Source organism: Corticium candelabrum, chromosome 10, assembly GCF_963422355.1.
Source record: "Corticium candelabrum chromosome 10, ooCorCand1.1, whole genome shotgun sequence".
In the NCBI taxonomy this organism is placed as follows: Eukaryota; Metazoa; Porifera; class Homoscleromorpha; order Homosclerophorida; family Plakinidae; genus Corticium; species Corticium candelabrum.
The window spans coordinates 4,654,200-4,669,539 of record NC_085094.1 but is presented as its reverse complement, the minus strand read 5'-3'; the positions used below and the strand labels follow the sequence as shown (position 1 = coordinate 4,669,539).

The following is a 15,340-nucleotide window of genomic DNA, read 5'->3' as shown; positions in this document are numbered from 1 at the left end:
CAAGCTCTCGAAGATGTTGCATGAACTGAAGCTGTGTGTCGGTCAAACCTTCTGACGAGTAGTCTTTACCAAGAGTACAGAAACTAAGCTGGAACAGTAACTGAAGACACTCAGCTAGATCCATCGATCGAGCCTACACCCCAAATATAACAGATCACACACATAATGTACACATCATAGAGCGTGCATGCACGCACGTGCACGCACACACACACACACACACACACACACACACACACACACACACACAAACACACACACACACACACACACACACACACACACATTTTGTAGTGCTCCAAGATATCACTTCTAGCTTACTTCAGTTGTGTCAAGATATTGAAGAATAAAGTGCCATATCTGTGACGATGTGTCCATGAGCAAAAACTGAAAGCCAGCTGGGGTAATGACTGGCACTGTCTGTTTCTCAGAGAGTGAAATAAGACCCGATTGGACAAGTAAAACAACAACATCACGACTGACACTAGAAGCAGCTTGTGGTGAACCAACCTACCAAACAATAGCACTCAATTTCTTAATTAATATTCATGGGTTATAGAATATACACATAAAAAGTACACTGACATACAAATAGAAAGTTGAGCTCATTATCGTTTCAATAACACAATGCACATGCAAAAAGAAAAATTTTGCTACTTGTTCACTTACATGTTGCCACAATGCAGGCACACACACACACACACACACACACACACACACACACACACACACACACACACACATTTGGAACTGATTTTACCATGTAATGTAACACGGACTCCCAGCGTTCATGAGCATATTTGTCAAGAAATTCAACGTCTTTAGCATGTTTGTCCAAACCCGTTGCAGGTACAGCTCCCATAAAACTCCCCGGCACTTCACTACCACACAGTGCCATCTGCAAACTGGTCCGAAACACGGGATGCAATGCAATACTGATGCGGCCACCAGGCATTGTCTGCTCATTCCATACGTGTAGTTCACATAACCTCTCAACTGATTCCTGATGTTTACTACAACAAAAATCTACCAATGCACTGAGTTCATAATCTAGTAAAAAACTTATAAGCCATGAACAGTATTTCTACAGTCAGATTTTGATACAAACGAGCCAAGTAGGATCACACAAGCCTAATGTGTCAGCTCCATAAAGACTAGTTGGCATTGATTCCATAAGCAAACATGTCAAGCCAAGTAAGCATATCAAAACAAGTGCACTAGATTCCAGAGTGGGTTTCACTTGTATTCAATAGTCAATAATCATTATTTTCTTTTATTGCTTTCATTGTCTATTTTCAAAGTGTGTCTGTTACATTTTACCGTCTGTAGCATGTTACTATTAGTTAAAATCAGACAAGAAGAGTGAGTAAGATGTAAGTTGTTATGTCCAAACTTGAACTGTACCTACAACAGCTTAGTAGTATTGCCTCTACTACATCCACATATGCGTGTCCACAGTCACATGCACATACATGCATCACACACACACACACACACACACACACACACACACACACACACACACACACACACACACACACACACACACACACACGATTTCCTAAATATTTTGTACTGTATGCAACAGCTCAACATATAGCTCCTGACACCACCTAAAGCATACCTCCTCCTAGTCTCATGTAGCCAGACTGCACCCCTCTCACTACCAAGACGCCTTACAAATAGTGAGAGAGGACCGGTCTGGCTATGCAAGACTAACATCCTCAGGGGCTTACCTGGGGCATTTAACAAGTCAGTTCTTTCAGTACTCACAGTCAGTTCAACATGCTCTATTCTAATGAATCTATTTATTAATTACAAGGTCTATTGGAAGACATATGCTTAGTATAAATGTAATACTGATATACACTACACATTACGTGCCAAGAAGTCTTGGAGTCTAAGCCTGCTTGTGTCGATCTAGCTACATCTGGAAAGCGGTAACCAGGCCAGCACTTCAGGAGTTACAGCTTCTATATCTGGTGTAAATATTGCATGAGGATCGGTCATCTACAGAGGTACAAGCAAACCTCCAACTGAAGTGGGTCCTTCCGTTCACATACCCAAGGCCGAACCCCCATAGGTAAGTACACGCCTGCATCCTCCATCATACATCACGTATTTGATACATACCTCCATTAGTTAAATTTATAAAAATAGGCTATAAAACATTAACTCCCAAACGACCCAAACTATCTGTACCACTTCCATTGATATCAACTAGACTTTAGTGAATCCCAACTGACCTCTGTGCTTCTGCTGTAGCCCATGCAGTCACCAGGCTGGTAGGTACAGGCTGGTCGGCAAAGAGTAGTCGCATGACGTACAAACGAGCGAGATGAGGTAGGCCACGAAATACAACAACGCACGTAGGCGGATGGCTAAACAAACGATCTAGCATGACGACTGGTAACGTTTTCAGATAGCTAATCAGATCTCTTGACTGCGCTCGCGGCTGTGCTTGAGCAGACGCCATGGCGAAGTGATGCTGCCTCGGATGGCCAGGCATTGATCACGTGACAAGTACAACGCGGCGGAAAGGGGTCTGGCTACACGAGACTAACCCCTCCCTTACATACCCATCATTTTCTCAAAATATTTTTATACTTGTCATAGACGTAGGAACTTATTTGTTTGAGAGTCCTAGGGGGCACACATTTCCTAAGAGGGCGTGACTCTGCACAAACAAGGCTAAATGTAAAGATAATAATCATTTAGATGCATGCAACACAACAAAAAAAAACAGGAAACCAACATTAACAGTGTTAGTGCAGAAGGTCATGTCAGTCAGTGAGTGTTATCAGTTTCTAGGTTTCATCCTTACATGGTAGGCCACTTGCATGACAGCTGGAAAAGTTAAGAGGACAAGTGCCACAGTGCCACTGTACCCCAATGCCCTCAGTTCCTACGCCTATGCTTGTAACTGTAGCAGCTGGCCAATCCAGTTTTGAAGTCCATGCATCCAGCAACACAACAATCCAAACTTGTTTACAGCTTCACTTTTTATTATAAGATAACATGATAAAACCTAAAGCATATGCACTCTTATGCCATATCTAAATTAATTCAGTCTGCTGCATCGCTCTCCAATATTCTCCTCACTATTCCACCTACTTTAGCTTCATCACAAGCAGACAATAATTGCTTAACTGTAGAATGTCTATTTTGATCTGTCCAAAATGACAAAACTTTACGCAATTTTTCTTTCAATGTGTACAGAGGTCGGTCACATTCAGTCAGCACTGAACGTGAAACTCCAAGGTATATACCTATTTCATGCCAACGCTCTGAACAATTTTCGGCTACTTTCTCTATGATATGTGGAGTGACCGTCTCAGAGTCAGCTCGACTTGTCTCACCACGTGCAGCCGTCTCTTTAGATTTTTCTAATCCAGATGCTGCATCGGGTGACATGACATCACTCAAATGCCGTTGTGGATCAGATGGAATGTCAGCAATAAGTAGAGCATCATACAATTCAAATACCTTCAATTCATTCTTTCTTGACTCTTGCCACTCACGCAATATACGAGATGCTGCTGCAGGGGCAAACCTGGGGTCAGAATCCTTTTCACGCAGCTCTGACACCGTGGACTGGCCAGTACCAATAATACTTGTTAGTTTAGGCCACCACTTGCCTATATCTGCTGCTATCTGTTGGAGCACCTTTTGATCCACTGAATTTCCACTTTCTGATGAAACAACTTCAGAGAGAGGTATACCTTCCTTTACACTTGGACACACTAAATCAATACAAACACACATAAACACATACTCTTTATCAACAAAACAGTATTTGTATCTATTGTTGACCTTGCTCGACTGTTTGTACATGTTCCGACATCTCTGAATTAAAACTTCCAGCTACAGTTTCTACTGCGAACGGTCCCCATTTTGCATTTGGCACAAACTGTTTAGGTCGATTGAGAAGAGACTTTCTACTTGTAGTAGAAGAACATCCCCCGCAGATGGATCGATCAATGAGAACACCAGGAAGAGACTGAAGAAGCCCTTCCATATCTGACACACAACGCAGAAGAACATGCCACAATCTGCCAACACTGTGATGTGACTTCACTACTCTAGCACTGAGACATATAAAGCCGTATGAAGTATTCTTGCTGCGCCTGAAAAGCAAAGTCACCGCACCATAACACATCAGCAGTCCACTGCTCCAATGAAGAATATAATTAGAATGACGATGACAACAAGCAGACAGTCGTTCAAACAAACCCAAAGGACAATCATATGCAAATGAATATTTGACCACAACTTGCATCACTCCATCTGGTAGATCTGCACACCAAAGTTGACTCACATCATCTGGTTCCTCATCATTGAGTAACCATGGCAAAAGTAAACCTACATTATGTTGTTTAAACTTAGAAATCATTTCTTCGCAACTGTGTGTCTGAACTGGTTGCTGGTTTTCTCCTATTACTTGACTATTTAAATCTGATGTGACGCTTGTAGTGTCCATAGATGACTCTGATGTGATGCTAATAGTGTCCCTAGATGAATCTGAAGTCATACTGATAGTGTCTGTAGACATTGAGACAGTTGATGTAATCATGTGTCTACCTGCAAGAGTGTCCAACAGTTCCTGAACTACAACGTCTGATGAGCCAGTGAGATAAGCAAAGTCCAGAGCAAGAAAAAGCTTAATAAACACGTCCACATAACAATCTGCAGTAAGGTGGAACTCACTCCACAATGCCAGCAGCATAGGCACCCTCGCAATGCCGTTAAAAACAAGGTCAAGCTTCATTTCCTCAAACTGCTCAGGAGCTATGTCTACCTCAATAAAGCGACTGCCATATTCCAAACGGTGGTGATCGTGTCTGAAAACAGTCTTCAGCACATTGACCACAAACGGTGGAACAGGAAAGAAAACTTGTGATAAAGTCCTTTGATATGGGTAATACAAAATGCTTCCAACCCGGTGCAGGTAGATTAGTAACTCACGACACCTTTTTTCTGTCAATCCGTGCTTTGCACACACTAGGTCTGCATAGAAGACATCTGTAATGGGAACAGATGTGGCAGATTGTGGTATAAGCAACTTGTCTTCTACGGTCACCCACGATGATGGCAACTCTGTGTGCAGTGAAGGCAATAGACTTTCATCTACACACAATTCTCTTAAACGATCCTTTAGGCTGACCACTCCTTCGTGTGTGGCTGCACTCGTCACCATTACCGTTTCTTCAACAGTTATTTGCTGTGATTCAAAAAATTGAAGACACTTTAACACGTATTTGCTTTTACGAGAATCACTGGCTGCAATGCTTGCCGCCATTCGCTTGATCTGAACTCGTCTGATCTCCAGGAATTGATGTAGACAAGTGTGCAGATGTTCATTCCACTTCTTAATCATTTCTTCTCTTGACATGTCAACCATCAGATCGACTTTACTGACCACAATGGCAACGTGAGATCTGCTGTTTCTCTCGTACAAGACTTGCAGAAAATTTCCAATGTTGGAATGAAAACATTGTGCAGTGAACTGATACCGACTGCCATCGACGACAATCAATGCTAGTGAATTATCACTAACCATCAGCTGGTTGGTTAGCATGTATGTCTTCTGACCAGCACAGTCCAGCACTTTGCATTCTACTTTATCATCCAGCTTTATTACTTTTTCTTCCACACCTATAGTTCTCTTATCGGGTTCTGCCAGAAATGGGTTACCACTCTTCAGTGCTTCAACGAGGCTTGTTTTTCCTGCCATTGTAATTCCAATCACTAGAATCTTTATTCTGCCACGTCGTACTCCACCCACCCTTTCCAACTCATGCAAATATTCCCTTATAAAACTGATCCCTTGTTCACACACTTCAATGGGTGGAGACACTAGTGGACATCTAGATACATCCAATTTCTCAAGTTTATGACTAAAGACAAACTTCTTGGGAAGATGAGTGACATAAGTTCCCTTCAGGTTAATTATCCTAATATTGACTTCTACAATAAAGATAACAACAACAACTGTATTATAAACATTAAAATATGATGAAACAGACATTCACATATAGTCACTAATTAAAATGGCAAACATTGTTGGGGCGAGCCTCAAAGAGAATAAACACAAAACAAAGTGATTTGTCAAAAGGATTTGCATAGAAGAAACTCGAATATATATGTAGTTAAAGTATGTTTTTACCTGTGTAAATTTGGCAGCTTCAAATCAAGCTAGAAGTATTTCAATCACAGCTGCACGTGGAAGCGAGTTTGGACATTGTGAAGAACATGCACGTATAAGTATGGTGCTAACATAAATTTTCTTGGTAAAGCGACGTGTTCTCACATTTAGTTGCATTTTGGTTGCAGTCCTCAAGCCATCTCTAGGAGCTCCAGCTTGTTTTCACATTCTCTTATTAGTCCTGTGGAAACGGCATGCAGCAACCTAGAGAGCCATACAGCTATTACACTTACAACTGCATTGTGACATTACAAACCACCATGTCTGTGATTGGTTCAAAATCAACGTCATTTCGGTCGCTCTGTACACAATACAGTATACATACTATGATAGAAAGGGTATTGCTAAGGCTCGCTCCAAATAATCGGCAAAATTTGATTGTGTGTGTGTGTGTGTGTGTGTGTGTGTGTGTGTGTGTGTGTGTGTGTGTGTGTGTGTGTGTGTGTGTGTGTGTGTGTGTGTGTGTGTGTGTGTGTGTGTGTGTGTGTGGTGCTGTAACTCAATTGGTTAGAGAGTGCATTGGAAAATGAAAACATCCGGGACCTTGCAGGGTTGCAGACTAAGGCAGAGTGATGACGAGCTATGGCATAATTTCCTTAAGGAAGGAACTTACACACAATTGCTTCTCTCGACTCAGGAGTACAAATGAGTACCTGGTCATTGACTGGGGTGGACATGACCGCTGGCTTGGCAGTAACATTATGCAGCAGACGGGTACTTGTGGGCCTTGGTGGCCAGTCTCAAAGCTGCGCCATAGTCAGTGCCCCTGGATGACTCTGGCCAACCTCCAGGTGGATAGTAGCGCTGGCCCTAAGCCTCCACATAGCGAATGGAGGCCCTGTCTCTAGAGGCAGAGAAAGCTATCTCCGCAACTGACCTTAGGGTTGACGTCATTCACGAATGACGTGACGGGCTTGACATTTGTCCATTTGTGTGTGTGTGTGTGTGTGTGTGTGTGTGTGTGTGTGTGTGTGTGTGTGTGTGTGTGTGTGTGTGTGTGTGTGTGTGTGTGTGTGTGTGTGTGTGTGTAACAAATAACACATTTCATTCAATCATCATCTCCTCAAATAGACGACACGCATGAATACAGACATGCTGGCGACATCACTTGACATTTATAGTTAGAACACAATGCACACATTACAAGAGAGAGAAGACACACTGACCTACTAAACCTACTTAATTAAGTTAATCAAGCTTACACACACATTGTATATATAGCAATGTGTTCGTCACTTGAAATGAAAAAATGCAACAAGTGTCATCTAATTAATTAAGGAAACATTGTATATGACTGAATTAGTCGTATCTCTCAAGTATGAAACTCACAAGTAATTTACCTGTATTGGGTACACTTGATATACCACAATAGCTTAGATTCAATATCTCCAAGTTAAGTCCATTCCATACGTTGTTGGGAAGACACGATAATCCCATGTTTCCAGAAAGATCCAGCTCATAGGAAATGTTAAATAACATCAACTCTGACCGTATCTCTTCTAAATTACAGTCAGACACATCCAATGTTTGGACATGCATCCCTTGTAAACGTGAAAATGTGGGAAATACTCCTAGGAAGATGTCAGACAAATCCAGTCTCTCTAAACAATGGAAGTCACTCATTTGTAGTTGTCGCTGCTGTATGTTCATACAGCAACTCAAATTCAAGTCTTTCAACTTGGTGAGACCTGCTAATGCAAATGTGTGGAGATCCATGTTCCCTGACAAATCCAGCTCTTCTAAATCATTCAAGACTGTTGACTCTCCTTCCGTCCCTGTGCTGCAATATTCAACAGACTGCAGAAAATTCATTGATAAATCCAATCTGCGCAGTTTCAAATTGTTGCAAATCAGGGACAAAGTCGCTTGTGTCAAATGGCATTTCGACATTTCCACGTCCACAAGAGTACTGGGTAGTTGACATGACATTAGCTCATCAAACAGCAATGGGATTCGAGTGTTACCAGACACAGACAAAGCTTTCAGACATGGAAGATCACAAACAACAGTAGGGACCTCGTGCAGACCAACGCCTTCCAAAAAAGATGGTTCCTCACCATACCCATGATAACTTGTAAGCAAATCTAGCTCTTCTAGTTCCCTCAGTTTGGCAATAGTTTTGGGAATAGAGTGTATGTTGTCTGTACAGAGTCTCAATACCTTCAGTTTCCTCATCTTGCTAATTCCCTCAGGAAATTCAGACAACGGTGTATAGTATAGAAGATTTAATTCCAGCTTGTTTTCCTCGTTGACCTTTGATGTAAACACGGTCATCTGTCCGGTGCTCTTATCGACGACTTCAAGTGCAAGCGACTCCATGTTGCGATATCACGTGAAACAGGTATGTGATCACGTGCTGGAATGTATGACGTCTTTGAACTGCCCAATAGTGCGCGTGTGCGAGTGTTGCGACTTTCGTTACCTTTTTACCCGAGGCGTGAAACGTTATGGTCTAGAACCCAACGACAAACGACCAACGACACGCACTAGGGATCTACTGCTACTCAGTAGTTTTAGTGCATTTCTAGTAGTCATCCTGTAGCTACTACACTGTACCACGTCGATTTCAGAAATCAAGGGCATCGTCCAAAATTGGGGAGGTCGGCTGCGCTGCAAGCGGGGTTTCACAACTTCTAGAGCTAGAGACCTCGATCATTGTGCCACTGTTCAGATTGTAACAAAGAAACAAGTTTTGTAGCTAGACGTTTGCATTACGTACAGTATTATCTAGACTAGGTCAGTGTACAGTAACTGCAAATTTGTAAAGGAGACTTTTAGTAATTGGTACTGCAATTTTTAAAAATCGTCAAATTGTCTCTAATTTTAATAAAGAGACGTGTAACATGCACTGTTGTGGTTCAATTTCTGCTGGTCAACCTTTTTGAAATTATCTAGGGAGCTAGACTTTATTAATAATTACTAAATTAAACGATTGAATAACCAAACCTATTACTGTTGCTTGTTAAATAATTATAATTAATTAATTAGTTAGAGTAAACTAAGAATATTTCTTGCGGTTTTCGAAATAGGCAAAACGAAAAAAGAAGATGTAGACACAGAGACCAGCGGATGAGCACAACACTATCTGCTTACACTAGAAGACCTTGAGTGCCACGTAGAAATACATAAAATCCTATTTCTAGCTATGATTATATTATAAATATTCAAGATCAAACATTTTGCGATGTATCGAACAAACAGCTTGATAAAATGGTAGAAGAAGAAGATATAAGAAAAGAACCTCGAGGTGGCACTTTTATCAATGCAGAAGAATGTAGGAAGGCTTCTTTGCAACTGAAGAACAATAAGGCCTCAGATTTGGATGGCATTCAGGCAGAACATATCAAGAATGGCTCCATGAATCTCTATAGACAAATTGCTGGCTTGTTAACAGGATTGGTCAAGCATGACTGTATTCCGAGAACTTTATAGAAACTGCAATAATCCACATCCTAAAAGATTAAGCTAGAGATAGAAATAATTCAGACAATTATAGAGGCATAGCGATATCGTCCGTGCTGAGAAAACTATTAGAGAAAATTATCATGGCAAAATATTAGGAATTTGACATACAAACAAGCAACAAATCGGTTCTAAGGCTGGTCATGGCTGTGATATGTCTACGGTTGTCGTACGGACGTCTATCAATTATTTTCTTGAAAATGAAAACGAGATTGTATTTGAATGCTTTCTTGACTTATCGAAAGCGTATGACAAAGTTAATCATACTCTATTGTTTATGAAGCTGATGAAACGGCCTACCCCTACTTTTATCGTAAAATTTCTGAGGAACCGGTTTAGAGAACAAGACCTATATGTGAAATGGAACTCGTCAAAATCAGCGTCTTTCAAAACATCTAATGGAGTTCGTCAAGGCAGTGTACTCTCTCCTGCTCTATTTATTGTCTACGTCGATGACCTTAGTAACGGATTGGAACAATCGGGAGTAGGAACGGGAGGTCTAGTGGTGGCATCGCATATGCGGATGATTTATCGCTTCTGTCTACAAGCAGAGAGGACATACAGAGGTTATTGGAGATCTGCGAGAGTTTTGTAACAGACCACTGCCTGAAATTTAATATTCAGAAATGTAAATCAATTAGTATTAGGAAGAGACGATCCATTTACTGTAAAGAGACAGCTTTCTCCATCAATGGAAAGTGTCTGCCTGAAGTACATGATGTCATTCATTTAGGTCATAAAGTATCGGCTGTTCCAAAAGAAACAACTGGTGCGGTGGAAGAGCGGTGTCGGATGCTCTGCTCTTCATTATACTCAATTGTAGGGGCTAGCGCTGTCAAAGGTGTAGGTCGTAATTCTACAGTATGGACAACGATAATGTACTCCGTATTGTTACCTGTATGGGCTATGTATGCGAACTGTGGGATTTGGTAATGGGAGGTACCAAACGTTTACTACATCAAGCGTGGAGAAGAGGGTATTGTAGAGAGCTAGGGTTTTCAAACAGAACACCCTTGCGGAAAACTCTTGAAGAACCTATCAGGGAAGCTCCAGATCTATTGCGTGCTAGCCAGCTCTCTTTCTTATGAAGAGCAGTTTATTCTAATAATGAATTAGTTTGCGGGCTTATTCTGAATTCTCAAGGCAATCCGTGGAAATCAGTGGACAATGAGACAAGGACAAGAATCATGGTGTTGTGCTTCAAGAGCTGGATTAGACCTTAATTTATGTTTGCTTATTCTTCTACGTATATTCTTCTATAACTATCTATTTTTATTTGTTAGTGTATGTATTTTGTCTGACCTAGAGCACTGTACCTGTAGTATTATGAAACAAAATATATTATTATTATTGTTATTATTGTTATACACTTTGTTCTGTATACAATTTACAGATGGAAATGATTGTTCTGTCTGTAATAACAATATATATATATATATATATATATATATATATATATATATATATATATACATATATATATAACACAAGGTAAAAGCCTACCGGACGACTTGATCATTTGAATATCAAGAGACTTTGGCAACTTATTTGTAGTTCCCTTGGAGTCACGAATCTGAGGTACTGCACGAGATTGACACGTACGAGACACAGGATTTGTGGTTTCATAGTTTATTGACACTAACACAAACAATTTATACCTATACTACATATACACGAATATTTAGATTTAAACCTCCCACTATTCTACCTAATCTACCACCCACTACCTACATATACTATCCATGCCCAATTTTTATATTGTTTTATATGCCTGCATGCAGTAACAACAGCATTGTCTATCTTGTTGTGGTTGGTCTTGCAGCTTTCGAACGCCAGCCTCTTCCCTCAAATAATCTATTCTGCTGGTTGATTGGGAAGCACCTCGTCGGTTTCTGTACCAATGGATGGACAACAACATGGTGGTAAGAGAAGTGGAGGAGAGGCTGGAGAGATCAAAATGCTAGCATGCAGCTGTGTCTGCAATTGTCGGTGGCTGTCGTCCTCGCGATTGATTTGTACGCCGTCAACGTCGACAGCTTCTATATCATAACGTTCTTCTATGATTTCTACAAATAGAAGACGAATCAACTCTAAAGAAACAAGTCCAAAAACATTTTGAGAAAATGATGGGTATGTAGGGATGGGTATGTACTTATGTCATTTATGCCCATCTCCTACATCACATTCACAACTGCTGCAAGCAATACAGGTAAAAAGAGTGTGATGTAGGAGATGGGCATAAATGACATAAGTACATACCCATCCCTACATACCCATCATTTTCTCAAAATGTTTTTGGACTTGTTTTATAAATTTTTGGACTTGTTTCATACATTTTTAGATAAAAATGACAGTTTTAGTAAACGGAGTGCTTAGCATTTTGAACATGTGAGAATACTTTCATGTTCAAAACCCCAGAACAGACCACATAGAGGTTGCACTCTCTGTCCCGCCCCCCTCCCCCTTCCACCCTAGGCCAGGAATCCCAGGCTGTAATTAGATGCTGCACATCCCAGTTTAGCTACGGTATTTCTTTTCAAGTGACCTTTTTAGACAGTATAATAATCGGGTATGCAGCTTCGCACAACTTCGAAGTGAACCATATCATGAAATATCATACATTGACATTTCAGTGGTGTCTTCAGTAATAGACCGGTCTAAGTAGTATGTGTATGTAGTTTGAAACTAAAGAGGGGGTAATGCATCGAGTATGTGTATGTAGTTTGAAATGGAAATGACAGTCCTAGCGCTTTAAATAAACAACTGACAGCTAGCCTTCCAAACGGTAGTCACATGTACACACGTGACCGAAACAACATGGCGTTGTGGGAAGCAGTACGTGGAATTGCATGGCAGCAGTTGACTGATACAAGGTGACTTTGCACATTTCTAGCTGTTGCGTCAGTGCAATTCTTCGGACAAGAGCGACTCGTTTGGTGTGACTCTCGTCGTTGTAGCTGCTTCGAGTGAGGCGCTAGCCTGGCTGACAAAAGTGAAAAGTGAAATGTGAAATGTGAAAGAATAAATCGGGTTTTTTTGCTTGCCGATAGCTGGCTTCTGAGGCGCTTAGTGTCAGCGGTGATAGTCTGGCTACCATTAGGAACGTTTGAAGTTGAGCGCTACGTGGGTCCGAGATCTCTGTAATGAGTTCTGAGAGATCCGGTTCGGATGCGTTTGGATACTTTTGTATGGGGCGCCATTTTAGATTCTTCGCATCACATTGATAGATATGGCTCTAGCCTCGGCCCGCTACACGGGTCTGGGAGACCGAGACTAGCTGTACTGTACAGTTATGTTTATCACACTGCATAAATAACAGTGAGGTGTGCAAAAAAGCAAAAAGACAAACATCAGTACTATACATACCGGGAACTGGTGCTGGAGCGACTGATGATCTTCTCCGCTTCCAAATTTTTCTCAAACTCGTAGCGATATTCCATCTAGGAGCGGCATCACCTACACAACGAATATCGCAACTATGTCTGATGCTCTAGTGTGTTCACGCAACATTGACGGAGCATTAGCTCACGTGCAGATGTTGGCCTTTCTTTCATCTTTTCATGTCTTCCAACTTCTCTTTCCTCCTGCATTGTGTCGAGACTCCAAGCAAACCTTAGAGGAATGGGTCCGACGTTCCCGGTTCCTGGTCGATCTGATGGAGCAGTAACACTTGTACCATTTTGCCATGATCGATTCGCTGAAGGCTCGATAGTATCGTCAAAGTCCTCCAATATGTCGTCAGCTTCACACTTCGCTTCCACTGCATCCAAAAAACAGCACGCATATATTATAAATAAGATACTTAGCTATAGGAGTCCCGAATATCTAAATAGTTCGGATACTGTTTTAGATTCGGACGCTAAAGATCTTGGTCCAACGCAACTGTCTACGTATAAAATCTAGGGCAACGTAGAGACGTTAGATAACTATTCTTATCTATAACAATCAATGGATTTGTCTCGTTATGTAGCAAGAACGAAACCTCTACCACACCCTACATCTAGACCTGCGGACAAATACCTCTAGTTTCCAATGGCCTCTCGTGTAGAGCTATACCAAAGCACAGACAGACACAAACCGAATCTAGTTGCTACAGTAGCCTAATGTCTCCTCTTTCAAGCAATCGTATATTTAGAGGGGCAGCGCAGCGGCGTCGCGTGGGCTGCTGAGACTTATGCTCCGGTCTTTGATATTAAAATTTTTGAAAACGCCCCCGAAAAGTGGTGGGTCTTCAGCCCCCTCTAGCCCCTATTACGCGACGCCGCTGGGCCGCAGCGTCGTTGTGTTTTGTGCGCAGCAGCAGAGACGAGTGAAGTCACGCGCCCCTACAAAGCTAGGAACACGTTGGATCGTCATTTCCTGAGCACTCTGCAACATATAATATCAACGCCTAATGCTAAAATCAAATCTAAGACATGCTTCTACGTACTTTGAGCCAATCAAGCATTAGATCTTTAATTAATTAATTAGGCTACCATGCCTATAGAAGCTTTTTCGTACACTGCTATCCGTTCCTTCTTTTCTTGCCACTCGACTTCGTTTTGCATAGGCGTAGGAAGTAGGGGGCTTGCACAGGGCTGGATTCACAAGTCCCTCCACTATATTTTGGCTAAGTCTGATCTTGGCCAAGATCACTAGATGTATTCGTGTACCTGTCGAGTGACCTGCTAATATCTATGGATGGCAGACGTAGAAACTGATAACATTGACATGACATACTGAACCAACACTAAATGTTAGTTTACTGTGTTGACTGTGTAGCATGCATATATAAATATATATGAATAATTTTAATATATTAACTTAGACTTGTTTGCCGAGCCACGCCCGGAAGAAAATGTGTGCCCCTCGACCAAATGTAGGTTCCTACTTCGCTGATTTTCTTCTACATTATCCATCATTGCGTCATTCGTGAATCAATGACAACCTTAGACCAAGCTGCTCACCACTGTTAGCTCTGTCTTGAAGTTCTTTCTTTTTCCTCATTCCGTCATCAAGTGACAACATCAAATCACTCCGACTGTTACTGCGCACATTCTCCTGGTAAGATGGACCATCTTCCGTGCTACTCCATCTTCTTCTGTACATTTTGCGGATACAATTTTCATTGTAGATATCTTGTTCAAACTTTTCCCCTAACATTCTTTCCACCATGTCGAACGATGCCACTACAATAATATAATATAGAAACCGTATAATGTATTAAACACATTTTATTAACTAATAACACAAGAAAACCAAGCAAATGCAACTACCGGTAGTGCATGTACCTTTCTTTCTTGTATCTTTTGTCTTGATGTGCTTGTCTTTGCACTTGACTTTTCTCTTTCCTTTCTTTTTCTTCATTCCGTCATCAAGTGACAACATCAAACCACCCCGACTGTTACTGCGCACATTCTTCTGGTAAGATGGACCATCTTCCGTGCTGCTCCAATGTAACTTCTCGGAAACGAGACGCTCGGAAATGTTTCCTATCGTTTTATTTATTTCATCCACCTTTCTACCCAATGTTATGTCCTCCATGTCAGAGCTTCCTGTATACACGTGCAGGAAACATGTTAGAAAAGGCGATTTCTAAATAACCTTATAAAGTAAATATACAGACTTGAACACACTCACACACAAAATTTCGATAGCTACACACACTTATAGCAAACAAGCACGCACGCACGC

General features: G+C 41.3%; 3 protein-coding genes across 3 annotated transcripts in view; all 3 read right to left on the bottom strand.

The window, feature by feature from the left end:
- LOC134185286 (HEAT repeat-containing protein 5B-like) overlaps nt 1-2,476 on the bottom strand; it is an 18,726-nt gene extending 16,250 nt beyond the window's left edge. Inside the window, exons 1-4 of the mRNA XM_062653067.1 lie at nt 2,247-2,476; nt 761-1,013; nt 322-510; nt 1-133 (exon numbers count right to left, since the gene is read on the bottom strand). Coding sequence (XP_062509051.1) covers nt 1-133; nt 322-510; nt 761-1,013; nt 2,247-2,476 — 805 coding nt within the window. The remainder of the gene's footprint in view (nt 134-321; nt 511-760; nt 1,014-2,246) is intronic.
- Nucleotides 2,477-3,005: 529 nt separating this feature from the next.
- Nucleotides 3,006-8,524, bottom strand: LOC134185285 (malignant fibrous histiocytoma-amplified sequence 1 homolog). Its single transcript, XM_062653066.1, has 3 exons — nt 7,546-8,524; nt 3,814-5,967; nt 3,006-3,743 (listed from the first exon to the last, which is right to left on the bottom strand). Exons 1-3 carry the CDS (start codon nt 8,522-8,524, stop codon nt 3,067-3,069), a joined length of 3,810 nt encoding a protein of 1,269 aa, XP_062509050.1. The 3' UTR covers nt 3,006-3,066.
- Nucleotides 8,525-10,401: 1,877 nt separating this feature from the next.
- The window catches only part of LOC134185284 (uncharacterized), a 7,858-nt gene continuing 2,919 nt past the window's right edge, over nt 10,402-15,340 (bottom strand). Inside the window, exons 8-14 of the mRNA XM_062653065.1 lie at nt 14,938-15,201; nt 14,614-14,835; nt 13,197-13,427; nt 13,034-13,123; nt 11,566-11,757; nt 11,171-11,305; nt 10,402-10,523 (exon numbers count right to left, since the gene is read on the bottom strand). Of these exons, the coding sequence (XP_062509049.1) occupies nt 10,402-10,523; nt 11,171-11,305; nt 11,566-11,757; nt 13,034-13,123; nt 13,197-13,427; nt 14,614-14,835; nt 14,938-15,201 (1,256 nt within the window). The remainder of the gene's footprint in view (nt 10,524-11,170; nt 11,306-11,565; nt 11,758-13,033; nt 13,124-13,196; nt 13,428-14,613; nt 14,836-14,937; nt 15,202-15,340) is intronic.